The sequence below is a fragment of the Poecilia reticulata genome, linkage group LG19 (assembly GCF_000633615.1).
Source record: "Poecilia reticulata strain Guanapo linkage group LG19, Guppy_female_1.0+MT, whole genome shotgun sequence".
NCBI classification, from domain to species: domain Eukaryota; kingdom Metazoa; phylum Chordata; class Actinopteri; order Cyprinodontiformes; family Poeciliidae; genus Poecilia; species Poecilia reticulata.
Window position 1 is genome coordinate 13,574,252 of NC_024349.1, and position 22,764 is coordinate 13,597,015.

At 39.4% G+C, this 22,764-nt stretch overlaps 1 protein-coding gene across 1 annotated transcript; it reads right to left on the reverse strand.

Annotated features, from left to right (window-relative positions):
• Positions 1-4,348: 4,348 nt before the first annotated feature.
• On the reverse strand, positions 4,349-13,394 carry LOC103481577 (G-protein coupled receptor 26). Its single transcript, XM_008437147.2, has 3 exons — positions 12,289-13,394; positions 10,637-10,750; positions 4,349-4,706 (listed from the first exon to the last, which is right to left on the reverse strand). The coding sequence occupies exons 1-3, from the start codon at positions 12,954-12,956 to the stop codon at positions 4,478-4,480; spliced, it is 1,011 nt and encodes a 336-aa protein (XP_008435369.1). The 5' UTR covers positions 12,957-13,394; the 3' UTR covers positions 4,349-4,477.
• Between the last annotated feature and the right edge of the window lie 9,370 nt (positions 13,395-22,764).

Consider the following 22,764-nt stretch of genomic DNA (forward strand, 5'->3'; position numbering starts at 1 on the left):
CACACACACACACACACACACACACACACACACACACACACACACACACACACACACACATAAACTCAGAACATCTTTCTATAACAGCAAAAGAAACGTATGCCCACAGCATGATGCTGCAACCACCATGTACGGTCAGGGTAATGAATACTGTCACTTTCCCTCCACACATGAAAAAAAAAATAAAATTTCTAAAATGTCTTTCATTCACTTCACAAGTATGCTCTACTTTTTGTTGAAATTCCATTAAAATATGTTGAGAAAATGTGAGCAAGTTTAAATGGTAGGAATCCTTTTTTTAAAAGTACTATACATGTAATATTCTGTTTTCTTTGGTGAATTAAACTAAATATCATGCAAGCTCTATAATAAGCTGTTTTTTTCTGATACAGAAAGAAAAATAATTAACATTGAGACGGAACAAATAAGTCAAGAGGACTCACAAGCTTTAAAAGGACTCCATAACATACCCAGGAAGCAGAAAAAAGTGGACTTAATAATCACAAAATAGAATCTGTTCGTGGAGATTAAAAAGCTTCTATACTGTCATCTTTTATAGCTACACAATATACTGAAGACACCCATGGTTACCTGGAATCGTTCATTAAATGTCACTTGGTAGGAGAAAATATATAAACTACCAAGAGGAAAATTCAGGTACAAAAAAAATTGCTTCTCTGAAAAATATTGTAGGGAAAAACAGAGATCAAATCTCACATCTGAACACTGGGCCACTCAAAACCAGACTGCTGGATCCTACATTTGCTCAATCAAGTCCTGTGTTACCTTTTGGGGATTTATATAGTAATACATGGGGGATTAAACTAATTAATATGTGTACAGAATTACACCAATTAAAAATAATATTTGATTAACATGTTTATTATAATTTTTCTCATGGCTCAATTTCCCAATTAAGTTTTACAGAGAAGCAGAAACGACTAGCCAACTCCAGAATGAATTAACTCACTATAAACTGTCAACTCCTGCCTCTGAAAGATTTCTGCAGAGTCGATAACGTGACGCAATCAGCTAGGCTCCCTCGAATAGATGATTGTTTTTACCATCTTTTGCAATAAATGGATTTTGACGGCGTCATTTTATAAATAGGATCAAACTGAGGTGAGTGTAACTGAATTTATTTGTATCAGATTGAGTTAGACAAATTTGATTGAATATTCTGTATGAAAATTTCATTTATTTTTTTTTTTTCTTTAAAGTTACTTGAGGTTACGTCTGCTTTGAATTGATGCAATATACATTAAGTGAACTAAATGGATGGAAGCATGAATATTTTTCTGAATAAAAATTTTTTATTGTTCCTTCATAATTAATTTAATATTGTAAAACCTAACGCCTTTTGTATAAACGCTTGTTTTAAAACTACATACGAGAACACCAGTGGAACACCAGTAAGTGGAAATGTACAAATTTAAGTGTTGAGGTTTCACTCATTGAGCTGTCTGGGTTTGAGGAAAATGTAATCTTACAGTCGCTTCCAAAAGTAATCAAAGCCAAGTCAAGCTAATTTATGAAGCTCTTCAACAGCAGGCACTGACCAAATGAACAAAAGCCATGATTAAAACAAATAAATTCATACTCAAGCCAGTGGGGAAGGAAGGAAACTGAAGGAGCTGGAGAGAGCGGCAGCAGCTAAAGCAGGAGAATATGTCAACAGTACAGCTATCAGATGTTCACTGCAGACATCTGGCATTTATGAAAGAGTAGCAAAAAGAAACCCATTGTTTCAAGACAGTTACAAAAAGTCCAGTTTGCCACCAAGCATGTGGGAACAAAACAAACATGTGGAAGATGACGCTCTGTTTAGACGGAAACAAAAACTGACCTTTCTGGTCACCGCATGAGATGTGGCAGAAACATAATTTTTCACATCATCTTGAAAATGTTATTCTCACAGTAGAACATGGCGGTGGCAGCATCATGTTGTGGTGTAGGTCTTAATTTTCTAAAGCAAAGACAGGGGAAGCTGGTTAGAGTTGAAGGGAACCTGGACTGAACTAAAAACAGGGCAATCCTGGCAGAAAGAAAAATCCTACATTGAAACCAATTGTGTTGGCTGAGATCAGCCCCAAAAAATGGGCAAACATTTCACCATCTAGATAGGCAAAGCTGGTGGACCGATGCCCAATTCAATAATGTAACAAAATCTGCAAAACTCCAAAACATTTGCATCGGTTCTGGTATTACTCTAAAAAGTCCTATAAAATCCGCATCAAACAATTTAAAACTTTAAATGTTTTTTAGTCCCTTTCAGTAAAAATGTGTCTTTCAGGCTGACTTTATGTTATTAATTTAAGACAAAGCAAACTAGGATATTTCTCAAACACTACACCAGTCTACATTTTCACACTGATTCACAAGCCAAACTGAGGTCACCCAATTTACAAAAATATATTTTAGAGACAGAAACTGTAAACAATTCTAAAGCATAAAATAAAATGTCAATATTTCAAACAGAAAAAAAGAACAAACAAGATCAGCAGCTGAAGCTGAAGCCAGTTAAAACACCGTCATTAAGTCATCCTTTGTGGTTGTTATCACACTTACACAATCTCTGCTCAAAAAACCCGAACACACAGCAAAATAAGCAGATAGAGGCGAAATGCAGAGAGATTGGATGACTGTGCAGATAAAGACACCACAGTGCATTTCTTGGGGGTCAAAAGTTGTGCATGAGATGGATTACTTTGTGCAACATTTCTGAAATATTCTGTCCCAGGTGCCTTTAATGAAACAGTTGACTTGGACAGATGGAAACTCTTTTATTTACATTAACATCATGTAATTCTGAACCTAATTAATTCTGTAATTCTGAAGCAGATTTGACTATTCTGCTAAATCTTTTGTCAGTTTGACAGTATTCATTGCATCCTTTATATGATGATGAGCCTGAAAGAATTCATGTCCAAAAAAAGGCACAACGTTTTTGTTTCTGTTCAAAACTTCAGATTTGGTCAGATCACTAAAAGCTTCACAGTAGGTTCTTACAAATAATAATAAAAACAAAACAAAAAAGCATAATCAGAAGTTTTGTATTAAAGGTTGATGGTGTCCAGTTTCAGCTTGGCTGTTGTTACCTTGTTCTGTGATGACAGATGTGTACTACGTGTGTGACTAATACACGTAAATATAAATCAACGTTGATGCAAATGAAGAGATTAGCGTTCGCTGGTTCTCATACGTGACGCATCCATTAGGGATGTTTGCTGTCAAGGTTGATGGGAGATCTCTGAAATTAGGATTCAGGTTATGCTCAAGCAGATTCGGGTCTCAGACACTCTTAACTTATTGGAGACTATTTTCTTCTTTTGAGACCAAAAACAAAAACTTGCTACTACCATGTCAATGTTAATCCAATGTGAGCGTATGTAGTATGTGGACAAAATATCTTGGTGTGTCTAAAAACTAAACAGGCAATGTTAGCTTTAATAGGTTTTGGCTCAATCATTCCTCTTAAAACTCAGAGCTTCACCAGAGGTGTTTAAAGATATAAAAACAAAAGGAAAAATGTAATCCGTAGGTGATGAGCAATTTATGTTTAAGACTGGAAGCTTTCTGGTCTTCCATTTATTTCTGGTTTTTGGTAAAAGTACTTCTGTTTGGTGTTTCAAAAACAATTAACTGTAGCCTATAAGTTTTTTTTTCCTTTTCAGGTTTTCAGTTAGTACTCAGAAAGTGCGAATACTAATGCATGCATACCAACTTGGCTAAACAATGACAACTAGTTAACGGCAACTGGTTTCGTATTTCCTTCAAAACTTCTGTTTGTCCACGTCACTGAGAGCTTTACAAGACGTGTTCACAGATAAGAAACAAAGAGGAGAAAATTCAGAAACAACAATCTTCTGAAGAATGTGAAATGAACGAGTGTCTGGATTATCTGCTTAATTTGGAGTCTGATTTAGTTAAGCCCGAATTCCTGAGTCAGATTGCACTGCAGCGGTGTTTGTATGCTTTCGACAGGATAGAATAAATTTGAGATTTATTATGGAAAATGTTATCTTCAGTGCTACATAATTCAACAGTGCATAAACTAGTCACTGCAGCACCATACACAAGATATATTTTAAAACAAATATGCGACAAAGTAAATATGTAACTAAATGTCATATCCTACCCTAGCTGTCACGGCGGTGCTAATAGTTGACCACATTTCCTGCGTGACCAACATCCGCCACCCCAGGTAGATGGATAATCTGCAGTTTACTGTCTCTCACAGCGAGTTCATTGCACTGATCTGCAGGAGGTCCGTTGGTACTCCTGCACAGAGGTTTGCCCTTGTCAGTAGTGATTGTTTTTTTTTTTTTTGTTTTCGTTTTTACCTTAGTTTTTTTTTTTTTTTGTAATGTCAGAGCTAATCTAAGCAGACGCGGACAAGAAACAGCAATATTTATCCTCGTCCTCATCAACAATGAATAAGGTTTGTGTTTCCGTCTGTGCTACCAAGTAACCTCCATCACTCAGCTGTGGGTATGCTGCTCCCCTGCTGCTCCGGCCGCCGCCCGGACGCGTTTAGGGAGCTCCGTTTCAGCAGCCTGTTGAGGATGTCCGTGCACGTCTTCTTGTACTGGTGCCTCAGCAGGGAGTACACGAAGGGGTCACACGCTGCCTTGCTGTAAGCCAAGCACTTGGAGACAATTCCCCAGTGAGGGTCGATCGGCACTGCTGGAAATAACTCCACGATCCTGAGGGTGGACAGAAGGAGAGGGTGGTGAGAGCAAGAGATGGGAAAGGCAATTCGACATACTGGAAAAGATATGCATGCCTGGAGCTTACAATGCAGAGACACGTAGGCAAAACACTGCTGGAAACTGACAAAGTATTTTTTTTCTAGTGCAGCTTTACTAATTTAAGTGTTTGCTTGTGTTTTTTTTTTATTTTTTTTATTTCTCCAACTTAATTTTTCCTCTTTATGTGCAACCTACAGAGATTATTGTACTTATTTTATTTCTGTTTTCATTTGAATAATAATCTATAAATGCTCTGCAATGGACTGGCGATTTGTCCAGGATGTACCCCGACTCTCGCCGAATGAACATTGGAGATAGACACCAGCCTCCCGCTAACCTGCAAGCATAATGGACGATGGCTGGATGGATAATAATTTATATGGCATATCTTTATAGTGCCATCCATTTTCTTCGATGTGTCTGAGATATATCTCCCCAGTGAAACTCTCTGGCTCGTTCTGGAGGATCCCAAGGAGTAAAAGGGATCCAAACATCGTCCCTCAGCGCTTTCTGTCTCCTCTAAATGGGATGTGCACAAAAAACTCCAATAGGAGGCATCCAAGAAGAACACTAATCAGATTCCAAATGACCTCAGCTGACTGTGTGGAGGGGTAGTACATATATAGATTGCTAAATCAAGGGCTTTCCCATTAGCTTAGCAAAGGCTAATAATGGTCAATTTTATTTGATCAACTCCGACCAGCTTCTTTGGGGATTCTGGAAAAAATAATCTTAACAAAATGATGAAAAACAAAACCAACTTGTTTCAGAGGATAATTGAATTTTCAAGCTGCATGTTTCCATCACATATAGCCTGTGGCATGCAGGTAAAACAGTTTAGTCTCAGTTGGTTTGTGGCAAAATATAAAGATGATTTTATAGGATTTTTTTCAACAATAATTTCCTTATTTCCACTCTTTCACAAAGGCAGAATTACAGAGTACATAACTAAAAGTTGTCCTGTTAACAGACTCTCTTTGAGCTGTTTCTCTCATCTTACCCACACCGTCAGTTTAGGTGGACGTCTGTGTCTTGGCAGGTTGGCAGCTGAGTCATAGTTTATCTATTTTTAGATTATGGAATCGATTGAACAGTGATCTGAGATTTTCAAAGCTGGGCTATTGTTACATAGCCTAACCCTGCTTTAAACTTCAACCAAGTTCCTCCGTGACTTATGTGCTGTGTTCCTTGGTCTTCATGATGCTGTTTGCTCCTTGATGTTCTTCAACAAATCTCTGAGGCCTTCACAGAACAGCTATCTTCATCGTGAAATTTAAATAGAAACTGATTCAATGTGCTAAGTGGATGACCTGTAAATATATTTCATTCTACATGGATTTTAGTTAGGGGTATCGGAACCAACAATTTTCAGATTTTTATTTGTAAAAGGTGGATCAATTTAAGGTTTCGAACCTTTCCTCTTGCAGTGCGTCTCAAGAATGATTACACACATTACTTATGCACTGGGCTTGTTTGTCAAATTGAAAGTACAATTTGGAAATTACAGCCTTTTAGCAGGTATTGAACATGGTTTTCATTAAGACTACATTTTTGGATTAACATTTTAACATTTTTATTGGTCTGATGTAATATTATAATCTCAAATGCTTTCAGTTGCTGTAAGTAGGAAATCATAATTACTAATAAAAACTAAAGCTTGTAAACAACAGTCTGTGTGTAATTGATCTATTCATAGTGAAATAATATCCAAATGTATTGGAGCTGGCTGTAAATACAACCTCAAACCTGTCTGGATATAATAAAATGACTATGAAGTATTAATGGTTCATTATACAAGCAATCCTTTAATTTGTAAGCATTAACCAAGCTATTATAATATTAGGGATTTTTCCATGTCATTACCTCAAATCAGCTATTAGCAAAAAAAACAAAGGACAGAAAGTTGTTCAACTCACCAATTAATGGAGCAACTAATGACTCTCCAGGAAGAAAGCATGAAAATTTGCTTCAACTTTATCGACTTTCACATTCGCTCAGTCTCGTAAAACTTTTTTTTTTTTTTTAAATGACAGATTGTAAGTGACTGCACTCTGGGTGATTACTGTGTTTAAAGTAGAGCTGTGTCAGCACATTAATGCGAGCCTTATAGGCAGATTTGACAGACTTTTGCTTCACCCCTCCTCCCCCGCCCAGAGGAGTTTAAATCAGCTGCCAGGGTCAAACAAAAACTGTTGTTATGGTGACCCTGACATCAAATGCATATCAGAAAAGCAATTGATGAGCTGTCATCCATCCATCCTTCCATAGTGGTCCGTCTGTACCCCATACGGGTGCCAGATATAGGAGGGAAGGATCTGGGAGGGGAACCCAGACATCAGCCATCTCTGTGACATTCCCCGGCTCTTTTTAGGGATTTCACAAGGCTTTTTCTAAGTTAAAAAGGGGTACATTGTCCCTCCAACATACTCTGGGATGAATTTTCATCATGCTAAAATGTATGTTGAAATACCAATCTGCCATTTTCAGAGGGAAAACATGTGCCGCCTGGCTGTGTTTTTTATTACTGGCAGAGTATCGATAACACAACAAATTTTCTCGTTGTTTGAGCAGATGGAAAGCTTGATGAATAGCCTGGAATAGTTTAATAACAAAGCCAAGCTAATTTCATTTCAAAGAGCTTGTATTTCTTCCTCCATCACCAAAATGCTTTGAGGCATAGAGTATGTTTTAGAACAGTATTAAAGATCTAGACAATTGTGAAATCAATGCAACTGATGGTCAAACACTGCATGAAGACAGTTGATACCAAGTTATTTTTCAGTCCGTGAGCCTGTTGCATCTTACCACAGCTTACTGACATGTGAACTGTGATAAAGTAAGAATTCTGGCTTCTTGCTTTTAATGCTCTGACACACAAAGCTGTTCTTAGTTGAGTTTGGATTTAGATAAGTATAAATGTGAATAGTCTAGTTTTCTGTTTCTCTGGTCTGGAACAACTGGGCAAATATCCACAGAGCTCCAGGGAAGAGAGACCTCTGACCAAAAAAGTGACACTCTGATTTATTTTTACAACATCTCAAGCTGGGAACATCTGACATAACACTGCTCGATGTCTTCTGGAGATGGAAAGGCAAATCTGCTCATGGTAAAAAAAACAAAAAACAACATCTGGGGAAGGAAAGCTTCGATCAGGAAAGCCGGCAGCATCATGAAAACTTATAGATACTCTTGATTTGTTAATAGAAAACTTTAGATAGACAAACTGACAGATTACAAATTGTAAACATCACAAAACAATATGATACAAAATTTAAACTATAATTCCTTTTTTTAAGCAATTTTTCAGATTATTTGCATGGATGTATACGCATAATATATTTGTCAGTGAACATTTTGGGCCAAAGTGTCGCTTGATTGTTTGGTGCAGTTTCAATCAAAAATAAGAGAGAGAAACAATTGAATCTAACAAAAGTTGTCTGGAACAAACTATTCTGATTCTGTTGTAGCTAAAATCAAAAATTAAAAACTCTTTTGAAGCCATATAGACAAGGAAGAACATCTACTCCCTTGAGAGAAAAAAACTCTCATTCAGTTTTCTTTTTTTTTTTTTTTACTTGCTTCAAGGAAGACATGCAACAGACTTTATAATGGTGTGTTCTATTTGAACTCCAAAGATGGAGTTTCGAGGTTCTAAGATATAAAAGTAATCTGAAACGCCCCCCCGAAGAAGTTAAAACTCCAACTGAAAAAAGTTTGAGGTTTCTCCTTGACCTTCAAATCCAACATGGATGCCTCATGCATATAGACACAGTCATAATGGTTTTGTTTCAGCTTTTCTCAGTCATACTATCAGCTTCCATGTTACCTGGTCACTGAGTTCAAAACCCATAAAATTCAGCACTTTCACTTTCAAATGGATCACAAATGCAGTGCAGCAGTAATCTTCAACACTGGTTCTTAAAGTTTGGTGTCCTGAATTTTTTTTTTTAAGAAACTTTCCTGCTTCAGCACATTTAAGTGAAATCACTAGGGTTGTTGACGGGCTGCCGAACTTGAACGCATGCCAAAGAAGTTTGACCTAGCTGCTCCTGGAACAGGAAAACATTTTCTAATGACCAAAGTTGGGGACCACACCTCTACCATTACATTTCCATTAAATTATAGCTGATAGCAGGACACTGTGGTGCAAAATTCATTTGGACTGTCAACGGCCTAGGCATGGGCAGAGATAAAATTACAGCCGTATGAAACAGTGAGTAAAAATACCATTGGTTGGTGTAGAAAAAAACACATCAAAGTTGACCTTTCAGATATAACAGTATCTTGCCGCCTGCTCCCTTCGACGTGTCCTTGTTGAACTTTTAGGTTTAGCAACAACAACCTCATCCTGAAAAAAAGCACCCAGTCTTCAAAATAAAGATGTTTTTCTAAAACGTTTGTCAGTAAGTTCAATTTTAAGCTCCCGAAAGCTTCAGAATAGTCCAATATTTACCATAATTTAAAATATCACTACACAGACCTATGAATGTCTGTGTAGTCAATAAAGTTATCACAGTGTGGAAACTTTGAATGTGCAAAAAGAGGTTTTATCTTCAGTGATAGATTGTTTTCATGTTTGGTCGTTTTTCTTGTGTAAATACTGAGCCAAATAATGTCACAGACTGTGTGTTTCCCAAAGTCCGTCTTTGCTGCTTACATGCATTGGTACTTACGATATTTGATACACACTTGTCATTTCAGGCTAGAAACACCCAAGAAGAGCTGTAGCTTTGCAAATGCTCTGATTCGGTTTATCACAATTTATCAATTTGGCTCTGTCAAATTGACAAAATGTTCACTTGCTACCAAATATTTGCCACTTATTGACAGGTTAATTTTGTCTGATTCAGGTCTGTTTTGGTAACATATTACCAAACCAACTATTAGACATCTTAGCAAGAGAAAAGTGCAGTTGCCTTCTTTCAGCTAGCTGCCCAGCAGTGCACAGCAACATAGAGGCAGAGCCATTATACTTCCGACTCCATAATGTAAGAGAAAACTCCAAGTGACTGTAGCACTCTCCGTGACCTCTCGGTAAACGGATTTTCCATAAAACCAATATGAAGGAAAATATTAGCAGCTTTGCAACAGTAACTATTTAAAACCTTGGTATACCATGTTGCTGATAACCGCTACATGCTTAAAGCCATACACATGGATGGGCAAGAGCTTGGAATCTTGCAGGAATCCAAATATCCCAATACGTGATTTGCAAAACAGGCTCCATGACTCATGTTTGCCCTCCAGAAAATTACAGTCAACCTTTGGAGTCAAATCAAATTTATTTTCAGACGCAAAACCGCAGATAGAATTTATCTGGTTATGTTCCAAACAAGAAATAATGCCAGGAAATATTTCTTTCCTTGACACAGAGACGTGAGCCTCATTTGAAAGAAGACTTTGATAGATTAGAAATATTATTTGGTCTCAATCTTGTTTTTTTTTTCTTGTTTTTTATTTTTGTATTCATTTTATTATTCAAAGTAGTAAAATAAATAATGATTTATTTCCCATTACCCAGATTTTGTTTTCCACATTCTCATCCTTTCACCTTGCATCACTTAAGTCCTCTTTCTCTCTCCCGTGGCCTTATTTGGCATCCCTTCTTCACGCAGTGATTGATGCCAGCGAATTCAACAAAGTGGGGATGCACCAGACGAACTTGAGGAGAAAAAAGTGCCAATGCAGCAGCAACAACAGCCGGACAGAGGCGTATTACTTATCACAAGGTCAGCCACTCTCATCTTCCAAACTCAGCCCGCATGGAGAGGAAGCAGGCAGGAAGTGTGAGTGTGAGGGCTGGCGTGTTGGAGGAAGGTAACCAAAAGGCTCTGCAGCGTTTTGGGCGTATTACAGCACCGTTTCTCCCACCTGCAAACACTCACCTCGTGATCACATAGGGAGCAAAGCAGAGCATGAAGGTGCCGATGAAGGTGCTGATCTTCCTCGTTGCTCTCTGCCGCCGTCTCTTCTGCTCCTCCAGGCACCGCTGGCGGACGCTGGAAAGGAAAGACAGTCGGTTTATTCCCAGTGGGGCAAAATCTAAGGTTTACTGGGATTACTTCTGGATTCTTGAAATGGTGGAAACGCTACACATGTTTTTCCAATCTTGCTCCTAAAAAGATCCGAAAAGTGTGGCCTGCGTTTGTTTTCAGTTTCCCCGAGTCAGCACACTGATCAACAACTTCCCACTGCAGCTAGAGCAGCAAGTCTCTTGGCAGCTTCTCTCATCCATAGACTGACAATATTTTCCATTCTTCTCTGCAAAATCTCTGCAAAAACTGGAAGGAGAAACTTTGAAATTTCGCAACACATTCACACAGCATTAGACATAGATCTAAACTTTGCCACCATCATGTTTCCCAGTAAACATTGTATTTTTGTGGCGATATGCAATGTTCTACTGTGTCCTGCAACAAATACCCCTAAATGTACACCGCACTGTTAAGATCTGTATTTGTGAAATAAATTTGGAAAACCTTGTATAATTTTTTCTACCACCTCACAAATAAATATGTTACATCAATCTATCACATATAGAGCATCTAAATCAAACACACTGAAGTTTGTTGTGGTCAGTTCCTGACACTGTGGAAAATTGCAATCCTTTTGCATTTTGTAACATTCAATGTAAGTTCGGAACTCCAGGTAAATAAAATATATATTATTATATTGTTCTTAGAAATCAAGGGGTTGGTCAAGAGTGATTGAGAAACATTAAAAACTGGTGCATAAAGGACAAAAACGTATTTAGGCATAAATAAATAATTCAACTCATTAAAGTTACGTGTGCGTGCGTGCGTGCGTGCGTGCGTGCGTGCGTGCGTGTGTGTGTGTGTGTGCGTGGGTGGGTGTGTGTGTGTGTGTCCTGTCCTGCTTGAGCAGACACTATGAAGACTGGCTGCCTTACAGTATCATCAACAGATTCCCTGTACAGAAGAGGAAAAGTCAAATACTCTGCCTGTCACACAACTGGCTTTACTTTGAAGTAAAGTTGTAAGCAAAAAAAAAAAAAATCTGCAATTGAAAATAAGGCTTGAAAATACACATTTGTGTGTAATTCATATTTATATCATGTTTTATTTAGCTACTGAAATAAATTAATATTTCAGTAAAATTATAATTTATTGCATGTCACTGTCTTTTCCCCCAAGAGTTGTTGCTTGTGAACACAACATAGAATATGGAAAAATGTAGAATCCAAAGGAAGAAAAAAAAAAAAAAAAGATTAATCTCAGATGTGGGTTTAGCTGAAGGTGGTTGTCAAATCAAACTCTGCTTAGAGCCTCATAACCTTGGGGCAGCTTTAGGGCCAGCAACTTTACGATGGGAAATGCCCCTGCACCTTTGGTATAAACACTGTTGAGAATTAAAAAAAAAAAAAAAAGAAAAAAAAAGCAGATTGAACATTTTGTACATTTTGTACATTTACCTTGAAATCTATAAAATAAAACTCAATTCCTAAATTCACACAAACGCAAAAGGGGGCTTGAGGGGGGGGGACAAAAAGTGTTAAGCGTATCCTATAGGAGCTCACCTGGGGTGTATGTCCACAAGCAGCACCAAAGTTTGCATCGTTATAACATCGATCCTCTTGCAGTGAAACCGGGCCACTTTAAGAACTTTGAGGTATGTGAAACATAACACTATAAAAGACAGGAGGAAGGTGAAGGAATGGAAAAACACGGTGAAGACAACAAACTGGGTCCTGCTGCTTGCCCTGGCGTTGGACAGGGTGCAGGACGCGTACAGCCGGTGATAGCCCACCCACGAGAGACAGGCGGCCGCGGTGGAGAAGGACATGGAGTGCGCCCACGTGTAGCCGAGCACTAGCGCTGCGTCCTTGTGGCGCATCTTGGAGTGGTACCTCAGGGGGAACACCACCGCGATCCACCTGTCGATGCTCAGGGCGGCCATGCTCAGCATGGAGTTGGTGGACAGGAAGGTCTCCAGGAACCCGGCGATCTGGCAGAAGCCGTCTCCCCCCGGCTGAGCCCTGCTGACGAGTCCCACCAGAGTGAGCGGCATGTTGGCCACGGTCAGCAACAAGTTGCAGAAGGTGAGGTTGAGGTTGAACAGACCGGGCACCTGCCTACGGATCTCCGGGTTGTAGAGGAAGCAGATCAGCACCAGGACGTTGGACAGCAGCGACACTATGATGATCACAACTACCAGCACGGAGAGAATTACCTCCGCAGTGTCCATCCTGCGCGCCCCACCAAAAAAAAACAAAAAACAACAAAACAAAAAAACTCACTTCTCCACACTTTTAGCGCGCATATCCAAATCCTGTTTGCGCCACAAGAACTGTGTTAATAAATAAATGAAGGAGAAAAAAAAGAAGAAAAAAAAATACATCCTCACATTTGTCCAGATGCCTCCCTCTCCCCCCCCCCTCCACCTCTCCACTCGTCTACATTGTATTGGAGTCGCAGATGGTTTCAGAAGGTTTCCAGCATGTTTAAAGTAAATCTCAGGATTAGAAAGTGCAGGTTCCCCCTTTGCACCTCTAAGCTGCAGGAAGCGTCTCACGCCACAGCTGCTCTGTTCTAGTAGCTGCTGCGCCCTGCAGTGGAGAGTTTGTCATCCTGTGATGCCTCGCTCTCCAGGCATCACCCCTCCGTGCACACAGCACAACTCCCTGCGTGGACCTGCTCTGTTGTCTCCCCGATCTTTTCTGAATGCAGGAACAGCTGCACAGCCACATTGAATGGCGGTTAAAGTTATTTTTGTAAGAAGGAAAAATGGGGGCAAATAAATAAATCGTCATTTATATTTCTATGCAAATGACAATTTGGATAAAAGTAGAGATGAATAGATTAATAGATGTGCAATGACTTAAATATTCTATTCACAAATAAAACGCAAAATAAGCAGTGGCATAATCATTATTTTTATTTGCAACCACCTAAAAGAAACATCTTTTTTTCTCACTGTCTGACTTTCAGTTAGGTTAAACCTTTTTTGTTTTAAGTCAGAAACATAATGATATCTCTTAAATTCCACAGTAACAAAAGATTCAAACTGAACTATTTGGACACGATGGCCATTTTATTACGTTTTGTACACAATCCAAATGTGAACAAGGGGTGTTGATGCATCATGTTTGGAGGTCTGGTTGGTCTGCAGGAGAAAGTGGTGCATTTCACAAACTAGACGACGTCACAAGGGGGGAAGAAAGTTTTTGTGGAAAAGTAAAATTAAGATATCAATGTTAGCCTATCAACCAGTTTGTATTTATGTAAAATAAAATAGCAGAGTGAGTTACGCTGCAGAATCTCGTAAAGATATCCATGAACGTGTCTGTCTTATGTCACGTCATAGTCTCAAATTTCTGTTTTCAATTAATTTTACTGGAAATTTATGTGATAGACCAACTCAAAGCTGTACTTGATTTTGTAGTGGAAAAGAAATCCATCCAAGGATTTAAAAAGTACAAATGAAAACTTGAACATTGTCCCATGCATTTTATTCAGCCCCACTGAACCGGGCATTTTTCTGCAGCTTTTGAGGAATATCTGTACCAGGTACATTTTAAAGGAGAATAAAACGTCTTGACAGGTTTAGAGTTTACCAAACTCCCCCAATTTGCCAGTGATGAACTGAACAGAATTCACTAAAATATTCTAGGATTAGGAATTTGTTCCATAACACAGTCCTGCTATAAACTTCTCCACAACTTCTTCCCCGTTCTGTCTGTGGGTTTTAAGATCTTCACAACGTTGTATGTTCACTTAATTGTCTTTTATCTAATTTATTGTATCTGGTTTGTAAAACCATGCATCCCTTTCACCCGATTTCACAATCCTGCGCTACTCTGTATTGGTCAGTGACATAACAGGTGAAAAGGGTTCAGCAGGTGTTAAAATAATACATCTTGCTCATAACAAATGTAACAGATGCTCAGAAATTCCAAACTGTACTTTTGATAGTTACAAGGTCTTTTGATCGTATTATAATAAATGTAAGAATATCCATCCATTTTCTTTCACCCTTGTCCCTCAGTGGGGTCGGGAGGGTTGCTGGTGCCCATCTCCAGCTAATGTTCCGGGCAAGAGGCGAGTTCACCCTGGACAGGTCGCCAGTCTGTCGCAGGGCAACACAGAGACACACAGGACAAACAACCATGCACACACACACACTCACACCTAGGGGCAATTTAGACAGACCAATGAACCTGACAGTCATGTTTTTGGACTGTGGGAGGAAACTGGAGTACCCGGAGAAAACCCACACATGCACAGGGAGAACATGCAAACTCCATGCAGAAAGACCTCAGGCCGGGAATCGAACCCAGAACCTTCTTGCTGCAAGGCAACAGCTCTACCAACTGCGCCACTGTGCAGCCCTAAATGTAAGAATATCAATAAGCACAAACAACTCATATAAACTGCACAGCAGCAGTTTACAGTTTACAAAGAAATGTAGTCCCCAAAGAACAAATCTTTTTTTTTTTTTTTTAAACAGCATTATTTAATCAGAGCTCATACTGAATCAAACTGACTGCTGTAACACTTGTGTTCGTGTCCAAGTTATGCTGGTCTATTTCCTTCCCTCTTGCACATCCTCGTCATCATCGCTTGTTCTTTTCTCGTTAAATCTGCCTCATCAGACTGATAAGGAGCAGCATCTTCCCTTTTGTTTTTTTCCTCAGAAGCTGGATGACGCCCCCACACTCTGCTGCCGCTCTGGACCAGAAGCGTGGAGAATTGGACCTCTGAAACACGGGACTCGTCAGAGTGTGACGCTGCTGCTGAGGCACGTGAGCGACAAGGCGCTGGAGCTGTGGCGAGAGGGGCAGAGATGTGGGTGAAGGAGAGTCGCTGCTATTGCGATCCGCACAAACACACGTGGCATTTCATTAGTACGGATGTGACACCACGTAGTCCACCGTGTCAAAGCAGCAAGCTGCTGAAAAGCTGAACACCTACAAAGCTGTCTGCTTGGTTTGGAAACTGCTGTGCAGTGATTCCAAGGTGTACCGAGGCCTCCAACAGTGAAATTACATAACTTCTTTTTTAGATGTTAGCATTACCTTTCAGACATGACGCTGACCTGGCGTTACTTTAAAATAGGCAGTTTTAACCATTTTTTAGAAAGATTCTTAAGTATTTGCAGAATTTAGCTGTTAGATTATGTCTGTTCCATAACTCAGTCCATAACTACTGGGGGTACACTGTTCAAATTTTTTTTTTATTGGCATTGTGGCATGACAGTTTTTGTGAAAAATAAATAAATAAATAAAAGCACTGGCAGATTCTTGATTTGTTATGTATATTTGGGCAGAAAGTAAAACTCCTCAGGGTTTAACAGACAGCCCTTCTTGTTTCTGCTTTTGGGATGTGTGCGTTTAAAATGAAAGCCAATAGTGTCATGTAGCATTGTGGCTAGGTACTTAAGCGTCCAAAGCTGCATTTTCTTTCAAATATTTTAGATATGCTGGATAAAAACAAAACAAAACAAAAAAAAATCAGTGAATAGCAAGATTTTCCAGGATGTTATTAAATATGTCCCTAAGTGAGGGAAATTCACTAATCAGAGTCAAATAATTGTGCAGTAGTTGTCAATACTGCTGTGGTAAGTAGCACAAATAACTTATCTTTGTGTTTTAAATAAGAACATTAAGACCATAGCATGTGTAAAAACAATGAACTGTGGTGTTTTCACTTAAAGTTATCACTGCGCGAGAATCTCCCCGCAGCCAAACCCTTGTTTAAACTGAATTTGCAGAATAATTAGCTATTTAAATACATTCAACTTGCTCTGGGTAAATCGGTCTCTGAAGGAAGACACAGTCAGGCACTGTCATGCTTGTCAGGCCTTATCAACGCAGTGCCACCAGTTGATCTCAGGCACAGGTGCACCTATTTGTAGGCGTTTTGTTAATTATTCTTTTCATGATTAAATGTCAGCTCCACAGACACTAGCACCAGCGATCAGTCTCTATAGCTTGAAGGATGATGAGTGATGGATTATGTAACGTGCATAGGTGAGAAAACACAGCTTTGATTGATTGATTTTAGGTTTGTTGTTTTTTTTTCTTTTTCCTTTCTAAGATTTTTGCGAAACACACAATCACTCATATCCGGCCTGTTACCATATTAAATAGAAGTGCATGCAAATGGAATAATGGGTTGGTATGTATTGGTAATTGAGAACAAGAAGCAAATACATTTTATGAAATGTGGAACAAAGACTGAGTAAATTGTAACTTTTTTTTTTTTTTTTTCCCGCAAAGACTGCAAAGATGTAGTGTTTTGGTGGCTTTTGCATGTGGATAGTTATTACTTATCTTTAACCAATGTTACAAGGGTATTTAGCAAGACACATAAATATTCATACCAAATCAAAAAGCGGGTAAGAGATGATCTGTATTCAGTTTCTGTTATAAAAATTATAACTCTGCTGACGGGTGCAAACACTGGAAAACATTGTATGTCTGTACGCGTCACCCACTTGACAAACATAGACAATATTAGTAAAACAACACTTGAGCAAAAATTATATAACAATGCAGTATTTCCCATTGTGTGCGTTTCTGTTTAAGTCTTTACATGCCTGGGCATATTTTGAGTAACGGACACTGCTTTGATAATCTATTTTTATTTCGTTTTTTTGTTTGTTTTTTACTCATAAACCATTATGTAGCTTTGACCTGACTGGATTTCAGTTGCTTTGTGTTACAGAGTATTTTATATTTTTAGTTATTTTATGATGAATCCAGTTCTATTACATTATTGTCTCAGATTACCATCTTACCTTGTTTTTTTTTACCTGTTTTGCTTGTAAAGTCTATCCTCTCATGCTGCATGTTTTCACCATGTGTTTTCAGTTTGGATTCCCTTTGTTCCTCCTTCTGTATGTTTTGAACTGTTTTTTTTTTTTCTTACGAAACCATTGCTTTCCATACGAGTCCTCCCACCACATGCATAAGTTTGAGTCCGCCTCCAAATCAACACGTAGTTTGTACCTTTGGGTATGGCCCCTGGCAACCGTTCCACGCTTTCTCGCTTGAGCTTAACGTCTCCTGTCAGCCAGCATTGCATGTCCGACACTCCTAGACGCAGCTCTGGCAGCTTCCAGATTCGCAGAAGCCACATTCCCCTCTGTGCTGCGACCCCCAATATGGGGCACTAGACACCGCCGTCACACCTCTCTGCCGGCCTTGGGTCAACATGTCTCACTCACTTTACAGTGGGCCTGGACAGTGCCTTGTTTCCTCTCAGCTTGAGTCACACTGAAGCCATCCTGTCATCCACAGGCTAAGCCGTGACTCCAGCCGTCCTCTCCAAACAGTTAGGAGTCACCGTCTTTCCCAGGGCATTCATCAACTCAGAAGCTGAAGAGTTACAATTGCATTAGTCTCCAGAGCTACTGTCTTCGTCCCCATTCACCACAGCGCTAGCCTGTTCAGACCATCCTTCTCATACTGACTGCTGCTCCCACATGTGCATTCCTCAGCATCATCCTCGTAGACTCCCGGTCCCATCACCACTCTCAAGGCTTTCAGTGCTGTCACTGTGCTCAGCAAACTAATGGTTCTGGTTATCTGATCACTTTCCAGATCTCACTCACTGAACTGTGCAGCCATGCACTGACCAGGTTTTAAGTGGGCGTATGTGGATATGTTATCTTAGCATAATACACATACCTCTCAACACACAAAGTCTTTATTAAAGCTATAAACAATGTGTTATTTTTATTACATAGTTGTTGAAATTATCACTGTCGTGACAGTATAGTATGATACCATTAACATGTGGGGGAATAAAATCAAGCTCCTTCACCTCCTACCAGTGTTGTCTGAAGAAATGCACCACTCTAAGTCAAAAACAACCAATCAGAGCCAGGAGGAGGGTCTTAGCGCTGTCAATTACAGCGCTTTGTATTGTGGCTAAGCACCACAATACATTCAAAAGCTGCTGTTGTTGTATAAACCTGCCAGACCATTTAGGTTTTCTGGTTCTGATCTGATCTGCTCTGCTCTGCGTCCCCAGAACCAGAACCAAGCATTCATTTTCTACATGCAACACAAATCTGGAATAAACGTACGGAAAATTGCAAAACAGCCGAAACACTGAGTTCATTTAAATCTAGACTGAAATACGTCTGCTTATGGTTGCTTTTGAACCGCAATAAACGAAACACTGACCAACATTTTGATGTGTAGAATGACTGCACTTGGCAAAGTGGAATGTTTCAATTGTTTAAATCTATCTGTATGACAAAAACATTGTTTTTAAAATTCTCACTTGTAGAGATGTTTGTAGAAATTGTTGTTTTCTTTCCAACTTAAAATTATGTTTGAACATGGAAGATGGAGACAAGTGCAGCAGGCAAACACACAACCCTCCAGTGTGCATTAGTTTTTATCACTTTTTTTTCCAAAGTGAACAGAATTAAATGCTCTCCTTTGTGTGGTTTCAACAGGGAATCGTTAATGTTTGGTACGGTCAGGAGAAGGCGCAACATCCGTCGCTCTTTGAGGATAATGTCTCCTGTCAGGAAAAACTACTGACAGACTTGACTGTGAGAGACTGTAGAATGACAGAGAGCCTGCAGCGCTCCTCCTTTATGCTGCAACAGAGTGGATTTGAATTCGCTGCCAGTTTTGATTCCACACTCCACTTCCCTTCGACGGGCAAACTTTCCTAAAATCTCGGCGCACAATTCTGCTTTTGTGTCCTCCTGACTCTTTAACGTACCTACTTGTATTTGAAAATGACGGAGAATTTTAACGCGGTTCTCCACTTTGCAAAAGTATTCACACCCCTTGAACTTCTTCGCCCTACGCTACATGACCGCAGCGGGTCAACAAAGTGCAAAAAGCGACGACGAGAAAGCAAAATGCTGCTCACAGACAGTCTTGGGTATTGAAGTAAGATACTGACAAGAATGATCAAAAACATCAGGCCCCAACAGAAGCACAATCTGCTACTTAGTTTAGAAAGCACGTATTCTAAGCCATATGCACTGTTAGCACAGCAGTCATGCAGCCTTGTAAAGGGTCTGAGTGGTGAAGACAGGAGGGACACTCACTCAGACAAGAAGCTTTATATAAAACGAGTGAAATGTCAGCCTGTAAGTAAGGAAAAGTGAAGGTGTTGACGCTGCTAACAATAATGCTGAGAGGCCAGCTTCCTGCTCCTCCTGGCTTAGTCATCATAACTGCAACCATGCTGAGCTTCTATAGCTTCCCAATCCTCAATATGTTGTAGCATTTAGAAACAGCGCAGCATTCCAAAGCATGCGCAACATCCTTGTGTTAGGCCGGTATAATAATCACATTTAACTAATTGGCAATTAAATGGCTTAATTTTCCGATATCTAAGATCACAGTAATTAAAGGCGACAAACAGTAGAGTTTTGAAGGACTCATGATGAACTTCATTTATTTATTTATTTATTTTTTTGTTGCATCTCCCACTATATACCTGCTCTCATCAGACAGGCCTCAATTAGTGTACGGCTGAGTCAATGAAAGATCAGGACAGCTTCAGGCTTGATGAGACTGTTAGAATCCATTTGAAGATGAAAGACTCTAAGCACCACCTTCAGATGTGTCTTTGTGTGTGATTACATCCTGTGATCGACCCTGTCTGCTTGTTTGAACAAAACACGGTTGCTTTTCCACAACAGCGTTATGCTTTGAAGATCAACCCTATTATCACTGGTATAATGTGGCTTTCTTCCTGCTGATAAATATGTTATCTCAGACACACAGAACGGTGTTTCCTGTGATTAAATGTCCGCACATGATTGTGCTTTCTGTGGTTGTTTTCCCTTTTACTCTTCTTATTACTGCCGCTTCACAAAATATCAGCTTACTGCCAGCATGCAGCCCATTTAAGATCCTTTGCAGATAGTTTTGCATAATAAATCACAAAGACATGCAGTCATGGAGCAAGAAAATAAACAATTGGGAGATTTGTACTGAGATCATAATGTTTTACGGTGCCCACCACATACCACATTTGTGTGTGTGTATATATATATATATATATCATAAGTGAATTTTGATATGCAGAATGGTATTTAAGTATTATGTGCCATAATATACGTATTAGCTACTTAAAAGGAGCATCAATTGATAAACACAAAATTTACAGAAAACAAATGAACAAATTTGACATCTTATTACTTCCCCAACAGTGACAGCAACCAACAGTAGAAAATACATTTTTAGATTCATTTTTGTGTACCAACTGTAAAAATAGTGTCGAAATGGTTTTTTCCTAAAACCAGCTGCTTTGGTGCCCTAAACAACCACTTAGCTGGCAACGTGCCTTGGGCCGGCTCTGCATGGGGTGTTGTTATTTTACGCTGATCGAAGTGTTGAGGGGCTTTTAGTTAGCACGCAACGATTTCGTGTCCCTCTGGGGTATAAAGATTTGAGTCAGAGGCTCTTTTCTCTTGGCCCCTGTTCAAAATGGGACGATGATTAAGGATGTGGCAACAAATCTTTACAGTGTAATACAGTGTGATTCAGAACCGTTTCACATTGGACGAGAACTGTGGCAAAGAGTAGCATCTTCTGGTCACAAAGTTTCCATGACAACTTTTTCCGACTCCACATCGTACAGAGGAGTCTGCGAAACACTAATTTGTCTTTAACTGGAACTGAGTGCTTTGTTCAAATAAAAGAAAATTTGAGCTGCTTGGCAACCAAACAAGTGACTGAAAATGCACCTCATGCCCATAAAAGTATGGCAGAGGACATGTATTGCTTTTGGTCCCCTTTTTATTGTGATTTGCACAAATAATAATAATAGTAATAATAAAAAATACATGTTTAACTTCTTTTGTTTTGTTGTGCATACTATTAAAAATAATAGACTCATATACTAGAGATTTTGAAACACTGGATAGCAAAGAACTGATTGGAACAAATATAACAACAACGTTGTATTTTTTTTAAAACTGCAAGTATAATCTTATAGCATTTTAAATCGTTTCAGGAAAAAAACAAAACCAAAAAAAAGACACATTTTTTTTGTACTTTTAAAATTAGCTTCCATTCAACAAGGTCTTCGCTTCTATTCATGTTTCATTTGCAGGATTACCATTTGTCCATCACATAAAACTCAAAGAACCGCATGGAAAAAAAGAAGCCTCTGATAAGAGGCTTTACCCTCGTCCTCCCTGTATGTGCTGAGGCTTAGCAGTGCACCGTCCAAACACAATCTAAGGCTCGTCTGGTTGCATTAGCCGGGCCAGTGTTGAGGAAACCCAGCACCAAATCTGAGCTCGCCATCAGCAGTTCACAATCAGCGCTGAACAGACTACACGCATGCTTTTTAGTTTCAGCTGCAGAGTGCTGGCGGCGCGTGCTGGAGGCTACAAATGGGCGATTCTTACAAGAACTTTGCTTTTGCAAGGAGATTTTATTGTGGGTGCTGACATATCACTTCAAGCTGCTTTGTTCGTGCTCTTATTGAGCTGTTATCACCGCGCTTAGATGAAAAAAAGTTTTCCACGACATTTGCTGCCCAGATTGTGGAGCATTTTGTCAGATTTATAGCCAGATGTCTTACTGTTGGATCAAACAAAAGAGAGGTGGAATGAGTTGAAGCTTGGCTAACACTAACAAAGGAAAACGTGCCCGTTTTTATTTCGGAGGGAGTTTTGCCCATATTCAACACACAAGACATGTAAAATTCTTTTAGTGAAATCAGTGAATTTTAGTCAAATATGAGACTCTGTCACAGCTTTATTTCACAGATTGAGTCACTGTGACACACTTAATTGATCTGTAAACCCTGTGTTTCACTGGATTTCAGAAACAATCATCACTTGAAATGTATTGATTGGCATCCTGAAGTAAGCTTCCTCTATATAATGGCCGGATTCAGCCTTAAACATGAGGGGGACCTCGGAGAAGCTGCTCTTCCGGTTCGGATATTTTATCAGGATGCTTCCTAGATGCCTCCGCCTTTGAGGATTTCCAGCACATCCTACAGGGAGGATGTATGTGGGGAAACCCAAAACAGGAAAATATTATTGGGTCTGGATT

Bases quoted from the DNA above. Each gene is read 5' to 3' on its own strand.
- LOC103481577 (XM_008437147.2), bottom strand. From the start codon at position 12,956: ATGGACACTGCGGAGGTAATTCTCTCCGTGCTGGTAGTTGTGATCATC. The intron at 10,751-12,288 runs GTGAGCTCCTAT...TTTCCTTTCCAG, and splicing joins CTTGTGGACATACACCCCAG to CGTCCGCCAGCGGTGCCTGG. The intron at 4,707-10,636 runs GTGAGTGTTTGC...GTCCACCCTCAG, and splicing joins GCTCCCTATGTGATCACGAG to GATCGTGGAGTTATTTCCAG.